General features: G+C 28.7%; 1 protein-coding gene across 7 annotated transcripts; it reads right to left on the minus strand.

Annotated features, from left to right (window-relative positions):
* Positions 1-5,730: 5,730 nt before the first annotated feature.
* On the minus strand, positions 5,731-10,470 carry LOC123905009 (polyadenylate-binding protein 1-like). 7 transcript variants are annotated; one of them, XR_006808302.1, is made up of 7 exons: positions 10,240-10,470; positions 10,092-10,140; positions 9,881-10,006; positions 9,043-9,166; positions 8,672-8,708; positions 7,075-7,389; positions 6,121-6,637 (listed from the first exon to the last, which is right to left on the minus strand). XR_006808302.1 is itself a non-coding variant. In XM_045954642.1 (7 exons), exons 3-7 carry the CDS (start codon positions 9,914-9,916, stop codon positions 6,604-6,606), a joined length of 336 nt encoding a protein of 111 aa, XP_045810598.1. In that variant the 5' UTR covers positions 9,917-10,006; positions 10,092-10,140; positions 10,240-10,470; the 3' UTR covers positions 6,121-6,603. The 7 variants fall into 7 exon arrangements, 4 of the variants coding, with proteins under 4 accessions (XP_045810598.1, XP_045810582.1, XP_045810575.1 ...); XM_045954642.1 differs by lacking the exon at positions 9,043-9,166 and having other exon boundaries at positions 7,075-7,193; positions 7,280-7,389; XM_045954626.1 differs by having other exon boundaries at positions 7,075-7,193; positions 7,280-7,389; positions 8,672-9,139.
* Between the last annotated feature and the right edge of the window lie 273 nt (positions 10,471-10,743).

Genomic DNA, 10,743 nt, shown 5'->3' on the forward strand with positions numbered 1-10,743 from the left:
GGAGGGAAGGAGAGCCTTCTCGCTAAATGCTTGAAAAGTCGCTATTTTTCGAGATGCAATTGGTTTCAAACCAAGTTACACATGGAGAGTATATATTTCAAGCAATACAAGATGTCATTCATTTTGCTGGCATGCGACGATTTGGTGATGGGGAAAATGTGAGGATTTGGGAAGATAATTGGTTACCTCACCAACATGGACACAAAGTTTGATCTCCAAAAACTTATGTGGCGGACATCATACATGAAGACTCGAGAGGATGTAATACTCAGTTGGTGAATGGTCTTTTTTTGCAATTTGAAGCACAACAAATTTTGCAAATTCCAGTGTTTCCCCTCTCACCAAACAAACAAATACACTTGGAGGGCTAATAAAACGGGTGAGTTTTTGGTAAAGTCAATATATAAGTTTCTTAAGGAAAGACAAGATATATTGAGCTCAAATTGATCTTATAACTCTCTTGATGGATATGTTTAGAAGAAATTATGGAAGGTGAAATCTATTATGTGACATATTAATTTCGTCTGGCGAGTGTTGCATAATAGGTTGCCGGTTAAATCTTATCTTATCTACTTAAAAGATGAATTAATTGTTTTCCTCTCTACTGATTGTGTGTTCAGCAACAAGAAACTATTGACCATCTTTTTATGGAGTGTGAATGGACTACAACAGTTTGGTTTGTGTCACTCTAGTGGTGAATGTGGACGCTGTGAGGTGGGTGCCGTGTATCTCGGGTCATTACAAATTGAATATGGACGCTGCAGGTCTAACGGAAGATGATAATTGTCGTGCTAGTAGTGGCAGATCTTCATTATAAGAAAAAAAAAAAAACAATGTAAATTTGAATTATTTAATTTATTCAGAAAAAAATGAATTATTTAGTTTGTTATCCTAATCCTATTATGTATCAATAACTTATGTTAATCCTAATTATTTATTATTTTAGTTTAGATAAATTTAAGTGAGGTCCATCGTTTATTTTTTTAGTTATGTTAATCCTCTACCTTCTTTTAGTAACATACATTTAAATTATTTGTTTAGCTATGATATGTCGTTAAATTTAAATGTGGTTCATCATTTTTTTTAGTTATGCTAATTCTCTGCTTTTTTTTTTAGTTCAGATAAATTTAAATTATTTGTTTAGCTATGATTTTTTTTTTTAGTTATGCTAATTCTCTCCATTATTTTCTTTTTGAGTTATTTGTTTTGTTATACTAATTTTAATAGACCAAATTACATTTTAGTCAAAAAAAAATAGTGCAAATTACATTTAGTAAAAAAAAATAGAGCAAATTACATTTTCCTCCCTTGAGTGATACTTAAATTACATTTTTTTTTTTGAGAAACGATACTTAAATTACATTATCCTCTCCTCTTGTGTTAAAATATACATTTCCCTCCCCCTTATGCAAATTAAATTACACTACCCTCCCTCTTATGTTAAAATATACACTCCTCTACCCTCTTATACAAATTATAATCACACTCCCCTCCCTTGAGACGGAGAGAGTATTATTTTAAAATATAAAACCTAATATAATTTTTTTAATCGACTTTAGTAATTTATCTGAGATTTGTATTTTATTTTGTATAGTTTCGCAATTTATAACAACATTTACACACCGTTTGGTTGAAGAGAAAGTAAGAGGAAATAAACTAAGGGAGGTGAAAGCTCAAATCCCAATTAATTTTCCGTTGTTTGATTGTAGCAGAAAGTTGGAAGGAAAGAATAATATAGCTATGGGACCCACAATAATTCTTTCCACCCACAACAACTGAGAAGAAGTTTGGAACCAGCGGAAATTTTTGTTTATTCCAAATCTGCCCTTTTCTACTTTCTTTCTCATACTGTGCGTTGACATGTTGATTTTTCTTGTGCCATTATTTTGCATGAATTATGTAACGTAAAAAATATACATTGTTTTCTTGTGCCATTTTTTTCTCATACAATATACTGTACACTGTTTTTCATAAAAAATAGTGTTGTCCACATAATTAATATATTTATACATTTTTTTGTGTGAGGATATTTCTGTCATTTCATAAACATGCATCTTTCTTTCCTATCACATTCTTTTCACTTTCAATCAAACCAAACAATAAAAAAATCACCTCACTTTCTACTCACTTTCATTCCCTCAACATTTTTTCATCTTACTTTCACTTTCCCTTACCATCCAAACAAAGCCTTGACATTATATGTTAATGACTAGATTTCCGACCCGTGCAACGCACGGGCAAGCATTTGTTATATATTTTAATTGTTAGTACCATGATAAATAATTAGGCATAATATTAAGATATCAAACATTGACCTAAAAATAATCGAATAATACGAAATAGTACAATAATAATGACATAGGTCAATCAATAATACAACACATGATTTTTAAAGTAGAATTTGAAACTCATACTAATCAAAATATAATAAAACAACACATGGTTCAAACCATAATAAAACATCACATGGTTCTTAAAACATAAGCTAAACTGAACAAATGATAAATAGAGTTAATCATGTTGGTCGATGATTCCAACATTCAAAATTTATGGTGGATCTAAAAGAGTAATCCTAAGCCTGGAACCGATGTTGATATTAGCTTGTTTGATAAATGCAATCCACCCTTGACTTATATACTTCTCATTCATATTCCTTGGTGATGTATGAATCATGCAATTCACAGAAATGCGACACACAGGGAAGAATTTGTATATATGATATGGTTTTATATTTCGTTTGTTAGTACAATCAATAAATAATTTCATATAATTTCCCGATATCATTATAAATTAAACTAAATATAATTCGACATTGTCATTAGATTAGAGGGATAATATTTATCTGATTAACTACAACACTTAAGATTATATGATTAAATAATGACATACGCTTTTTTAAATATAATAATTAGACATCTGTTAATTATTAACATAATAAAACCATATAATAAGGAAAATATAATAAAGGCTACATAAAATCATACAGCTCCCGTGCGTATTTTAGATATATAAAATTTGAAAATTAATATTAAATTTAATGGATAAAAAACTTGATACACAAAACATAGAGCGTATAATAAAGGCTACATAAAATCTTACAGTCCCCGTGCGGTTCGTAGAGATATAGAATTTGAAAATTAATATTAAATTTAATGGATAAACAAAATGATACACAAATCATAGAGCGTATAATAAAGGCTACATAAAATCTTACAGTCCCCGTGCGTTTTTTAGAGATATAAAATTTGAAAATTAATATTAAATTTAATGGCTAAACAAAATGGAAAAACAAAACATAGAGCGTATAATAAAGGCTACATAAAATCTTACAGTCCCCGTGCATTTTTTAAAGATATAAAATTTGAAAATTAATATTAAATTTAATGGATAAACAAAATGGATACACAAAACATAGAGCGTATAATAAAAGCTGCATAAAATCTTACCGTCCCCGTGCGGTTTGTAGAGATATAGAATTTGAAAATTAATATTAAATTTAATGGATAAACAAAATGGATACACAAATCATAGAGCGTATAATAAAGATTACATAAAATCTTACAGTCCCCGTGCATTTTTGAGAGATACGAAATTTGAAATTTATTTATGGTAAAACATATATCATATTACACGGTTACATTATTAAATTATAAATTTCATAAAAAATTAATGTAATCTTGAATGGATAGACAAAAATGGATACACAAAACATAGATCGTATAATAAAGTCTAAATAAAATCATACAGTCCCCGTGCATTTTTGAGAGATACGAAATTTGAAATTTATTTATGGTAAAAGATATATCATATTACACGGTTACATTATGAAATTATAAATTCAATTAAAAAATTAATGTAATCTTGAATGGATAGACAAAAATGGATACACAAAACATAGAGCGTATAATAAAGTCTGCATAAAATCATACAGTCCCCGTGCATTTTTGAGAGATACGAAATTTGAAATTTATCTATGGTAAAACATATATCATATTACACGGTTACATTATGAAATTATAAATTCAATTAAAAAATTAATGTAATCTTGAATGGATAGACAAAATGGATACACAAAACATAGAGCGTATAATAAAGTCTACATAAAATCATACAGTCCCCGTGCATTTTTTAGAGATACGAAATTTGAAATTTATTTATGGTAAAACATATATCATATTACACGGTTACATTATGAAATTATAAATTTCATATAAAATTAATGTAATCTTGAATAGATAAACAAAAATGGATACACAAAACATAGAACGTATAATAAAGTCTACATAAAATCATACAGTCCCCGTGCATTGTTAAGAGATACGAAATTTGAAATTTATTTATGGTAAAACATAAATCATATTACACGGTTACATTATGAAATTATAAATTCAATTAAAAATTAATGTAATCTTGAATGGATAGACAAATGGATACACAAAATATAGAGCGTATGATAAAGTCTACATAAAATCATACAGTCCCCGTGCATTTTTGAGAGATACTAAATTTGAAATTTATTTATGGTAAAACATATATCATATTACACGGTTACATTATGAAATTATAAATTCAATTAAAAAATTAATGTAATCTTGAATGGATAAACAAAAATGGATACACAAAACATAGAGCGTATAATAAAGTCTACATAAAATCATACAGTCCCCGTGCATTTTTGAGAGATACGAAATTTGAAATTTATTTATGGTAAAACATATATCATATTACACGGTTACATTATGAAATTATAAATTCAATTAAAAAATTAATGTAATCTTGAATGGATAGACAAAATGGATACACAAAACATAGAGCGTATGATAAAGTCTACATAAAATAATACAGTCCCCGTGCATTTTTGAGAGATACGAAATTTGAAATTTATTTATGGTAAAACATATATCATATTACACGGTTACATTATGAAATTATAAATTTCATAAAAAATTAATGTAATCTTGAATGGGTACACAAAACATAGAGCGTATGATAAAGTCTACATAAAATCATACAGTCCCCGTGAGTTAGATGAGATTGAACTATTTTATCATTAAAATTGGAATTCTTATGTCGTGAATCGTTAATACATAGAAGTTAGAATTACTAAATTGTAGTTAGTCTAATTAAGTGAGAAATATTACTCCATTTCCTTGTGATATGAAATTCATGCTATAATATTATTGGTAAATTAATGTTTGGTCCATTTTGTTTTTCCTCTCCATTTAGATGACGTATTTTGTAGTTACCCTTAAAATTTTGTTAGATAACTATCAACATTGTTCATAAGCTCATGTGGATATATGTTGCAAGTTTGTGTGAAGAGTAAATGTTATGTGATAAATATAAGTTGTTAGCAAAATGAAATCTCTTGAACCAAGAAAAACTTAATGAATGGAACCCAATATTAGGAGATTTCCGATTACCTTCAAATTTATATTGTCATAAAATAACATTTGTATGATAATAATGAGAAACTAATGTCTTTTTTCAAAAATCAAAGCTTTTTGACATCTTTTTATACCAATTTTTTGAAAAAATTATATATACAACACAAAACTAATATGTCTCTTGTTTTAATTCATTTGGTTTACACTACTTCACCTATTTAAAAAACTATGCCGTAATTTACATAAGTTTTTCAATGTGCAAGTACTTTGCTTTCATTTTTTTCACTAAAACTATCCCAAAAAATATTGTAGGGAAAGCAACATATAAAAAGAGAAGTATGGAAAAAAAAAACTTCTTTATCATTGAAAAATATTCGGATTTACATAATCATTAACTACTTTAATTATGCTACAAATCATATCTAAAAAGATTACAAATAGATCACATGCCTAGAAAAGATTCAAGGCCTAGTTCCCATACAATCTCTATCATGACAGTAGGAGTAACAATAGGCTAGTGGTATGCTCTTAATGTCCTCTATAGTTATAATTCTTGCACGTAGTAGTAATAATAAAATGAAATTAAGTAATGGAAAGGAAAATCAAAGAAATAATACACACTATAATAAAACTAAATATAATCCTCAAAATTATCTCATTGTTCTGTAACAATTTGTGTTGGCGCTATCTCCCTTTGTAACTTCCCTTCATCTTACCTCTTTCCTGCAACCATTCCACACTCATGTCAAAAATAGTTGATGACAAAATTATAACAGAAGACAATGGGCTGGTGATGATAAAACTAAAAGCAAAACCTTAGACTACCAAACACCCTTCAAAGTAAGGTATATGAGAGATTATACTACTCTCGATCAAATAGAATCACATTTGATTCCTTTTCAATAAGCCTTACATGATTTAGCTTCTTCAAAAAAAATAAAAAATAATAAGCCTTACATCAAATAAATGGCAGATTCTTTGCAACCTTACAACATTCCACAAAATTTATCTTATAATCTTACATTGCAGTTGAGGCCTATAAACCTTCAATCAAGCATTATATACTAAAAAATGAATTATTCTATAACATTAAGCTTAAATACCATAAATTGGGTGAACCTCTATTCTATCAATAAAGTAAACTAAAAAATAAGATGCATCTTACTTACTTATGAGCATCTGGAACAACCATTCAACTATTCTCTTGATCATCTTGTCATATCATATGGATGTAGGATTCTTTCATAAACCTTCAATCAAGCCATATACCCAACAATGAAACTAACAACTAAAATATCAATCAATATAGGAGAAAACATATAATCTCGTAATAACAATAACAATATAAAATGTAATTGAAGCAACTTGCAATTATATCTCAAAGGACCTAAATTCAACATATGTTGTGAATCTGGATGCAAGCAAACATACTAATACTAATCACTACAAAACAATTGAATTATTGACTTTGTTATTTTCCTTTTTTCTATGGCACAACAAAGACACAGGTGAAGCAAATCCATCCACTAATTTCAAATATCACAGTCACAATGTGAAGCACCATGTAAACAAAAAGTAACATATTTACTTTTTAAGACATAAAATTTACAAAATGGATGATAGAGACAAACAAAAGTAACAACAAATTCTAGGTAAGTAGTTTATTTAGCTTCTAATGATAGCTTACCAGTAAGCATGTGGTGGATAGAATGGTGAAGGCATGAAAGGCCTCCTTGCTCGTAAACCAGCAGGTCTTCTTCCAAAATACTGCTTCAATCCAGGCACATTTGTACATTTCGCAGACGACTGAAGGAAAAACCATAATTCAAGTAAAAATGAATGTAAACATGGAGTGATTAATTGAATTTACACAGATAATCAGATAAAAATACCTTTAGCTGTCGGCCATGCAATTCAGTTTCATTTAAAATGAGATCATTCTGAACAACATGTACCTCAACAAATTCTAGGTAAGCAAATCCTTTCGATTGGCCAAATTTATCTGTCAGTGTTGTCATTTAAATACAAAATAAAAAAAAAGAAATAAAACTGATTGTGTTCAACAATAAAAGCAAGAACAGGGAAAAAAATTTATATAGATCTCACCTGATTGTGTTCAAGACATTAATCAACCAAAGTGAGGATGGAAATGCACCCCATCTCACCTATTATTGGAGATGGAGGAGGCAAAAAAAACAGAGAAGAGGGAGAATCCTTATAATAATGCAAATTAAAATGATCTGACCTTGCCAATTTTTTTTGTTTGTGTTGGGAATTAAACTGGGCTTACGAAAAATATGGCCCATTACAACATTACACGATAACAATTGCTTCTCAATGGTCAATTCAAAAAATTGTCCAAAAGAGGAATCACAAAGGAAGAAAAAGAGGAGTCACAAAGGTAAGCATTGTTTTTTAAACTTCGGAGGGATTTTTGAAATTTTAATTTTGAAAACATTTGTCACAGCTTGTAGAATAAGATTGCAAAGTAACAGCTTTTGGTTTTTCACCAAAATGGGATGGTCAAGATGCACAAAGAAAAGAAGAAAATCAGAGCTAAAAGTGACACAACACTGTGTGTTCTGCCTTGCCAATTTTTTTTGTTTGACTGTGAAAGAATTACCAAAAGTAGGAGTTCAAGGTCAAAACGTGAAGTCTGCCAAAAAATGCATCCTTTCATTCAATATCATTAAAACAGGTGGTTTGGTCGTTAAAAATTAGAGCTTCAAATTAGCACAACACTACTTAGTGTTATTAAAAGCATTATGTTTCAACACACAAACCAATTAACTCATTCAAGTATTGTTCTAACCAATCAACCAATGAAAGTATTGATGAAAAATATCTTATGCAACTTCTTTTACATGTGATAGAAATAAACTTTGCATCATCATAATCAAAATTCCTAGAAATCTAAGGATTAAAGTTTTCAGAAATCTTTATCCTACAATTAATCATAAAGTAAAAAAAAAAGTATGCAACTAAAGTAAAATTGTAAAATTGATCAGGAAAAAATAAAAAAATTCCAAAAATAATCATATTTTTTCATATTCATTATACTAATTCAAGCAAATCTAATTCATATAAATATAGTTTCATAAAAAACTAATCCATGGAAATTCATAAACTTGACCCCTCAATTTGATAGTCTTCATCCCCTCAATTCAAATAAGATATTTCGAAATAAACAGGACGGAACAAAAAAACCTTGAGAAAAGATGAAGCAAATTCTCATCACGTTAGAAAGAAAATGGATAGTTGTTTTGATTGTTAACATGGCATACCTTTATTTATCCTCAAATTGATGAGCAACAAGAACCTCTGATTGCACATGAAAACAAAAAAATAAAGCAAAGATCTAAGTAGAGCAGGAAGCAACATCATTACAAATTGAAGGAATAAAATATAATGATATGAAATACGAAAATGAATGAAACACAATAATGAGAAACATCTTTTTTCATAATCCAAAGCTGGTTGACATTTTTTTATACCAGATTTTTCTTTAAATGTAAATATGAGAGATTGAGAGTTCTTAATTTTTCTTAGGCTTATAAATAACAGAACAATAAAACTAACATCAACTAAAACTGTCACAAAGCACACCATCAAATCAAAACACCATAAAAAAAAACATTAACAATAATAATATCACTTGAACTGGTTCCTGCTATGTGTCCTTGCTAATAGCAGATTCGACGGTGTTTCCTTCTTGATGGAGGTTCCTTCCATTGCAGCTTCAATTGATTTTCCTTGTATTCAAAATCACTGTTACTTGTCTTTTGCCGAAAAAAGAGAATGGAATAAAATTAGGGATTGGTAAACGGCTAATTGATTTTATTTTGTATGCATTGATATATAATAAAGTGGTTGTCATCAAGAACAACTAATTAAAGTGGTTGCCACTTAAGTAAAATAAGTAACAACTAATTGATAGGATATTTTATATTAGTTGCTAATTTGAAATCAAATTAAAAAGAGGTTGTTATCAATTGAGAAAAATTAGGAACTGAGGTTATCCAACAATCAAAACTTATTTACAAAAAAAAAAAAAACCAGTAACTACAAACTTTGTTGCAAGGTCAAAGTGAAAATTGCAGAAACCTGTGTCTTTAGATACATGAAAGGAAGAAATCTCAATTTGAACATGCATTTAATTAGTCATGAAATCCAAAGCCAAAATAATAATAATAATAATAATAATAATAATAATAATAATAATAATAATAATAATAATAATAATAATAATAATTTCAACAGAAATTCAAAGAAAAAACAAATAATCAAAACTCATGAAATCCAAGGAAAGTTTTTTTTTGGACACAAAAATCCAAATTAGGAAATTAGAAAACAATAAAGCAAATATTGAATGAAATTAGAAAACAAATTAAGAACACCAATTAAAGCAAATATTGAAATCAATAGAGTTAGAAAAACAATCATTATTATAGTAAAATATTTAAACAGTAGATTTAAAAAATCAAAAGACCTACCTTGTTTTTTGAGAAGCCCTTTGAACATTCCTTCATGAAAATCCAAAGATCACCAAAGTTACTTCAATACATCGCCGCTTCAATTGATATTTTGCTTGAAATCAAAATCAAAGTTATTCCATGTATCTAAGTGAAAACAGCAAAATAGAATCAAAATTCATTTGAACCAACAATAACAGAAACAAAAAAAAAACATTTAGATATCTCTCACCTGATTGACGTGATTAATTTGTTAGGGTTTCAGACCAATTTTTTTGCCTCTAATTCAGAATTGAAAAAAACGATAAAGAGGGTTAGAAATACAATTGAAGAAAATTAGGGATTTAAAAAATGAAAGAACCTGAGATTAAGAGTGTTACCGGAAAAACAATCGTTGTAGGCATTTTTGGTTTCATATTAAAGGATGAGATGGTGGTGTGCCGATTTGATACGGAGGAAGGTTACCAGCTTTGTTGTTGTGCGTGAGTTGTTGTTTTAAGAGAGATGGAGGATGAAAAAAAGAAAAGAAGAGAGAGAATCTTGTATATGCAATGGAAGAAAGAAAGGAGGAGTCACAAAGATAAAGATTGTATTGAAGTTTTTGAATTTGAAATATGAAAACATGCTTTTGGTTTTTTCACCAAAATGGGTTAGTGAAGAAGGAAAAAGAAAAGAGACAGGGAAAGCAACGTGGGAAGAGAAATGAAAGTGACACTACTTGCTAGCTCATTTTGTTTTTTTTGTTCATCCATGTGGGCTTATTGGACTGGGCCAGAGAACAAAGCTGGCCCTTTGAAGCTTTTGTTCACCATTTTTTCCCTCCATTTTCAAATTTGAAAACATTGCCTAAATTAAGCTAATTTTTTGTCTTGTCATGAAACTTA

The sequence above is a fragment of the Trifolium pratense genome, linkage group LG1 (assembly GCF_020283565.1).
Source record: "Trifolium pratense cultivar HEN17-A07 linkage group LG1, ARS_RC_1.1, whole genome shotgun sequence".
NCBI lineage: Eukaryota > Viridiplantae > Streptophyta > Magnoliopsida > Fabales > Fabaceae > Trifolium > Trifolium pratense.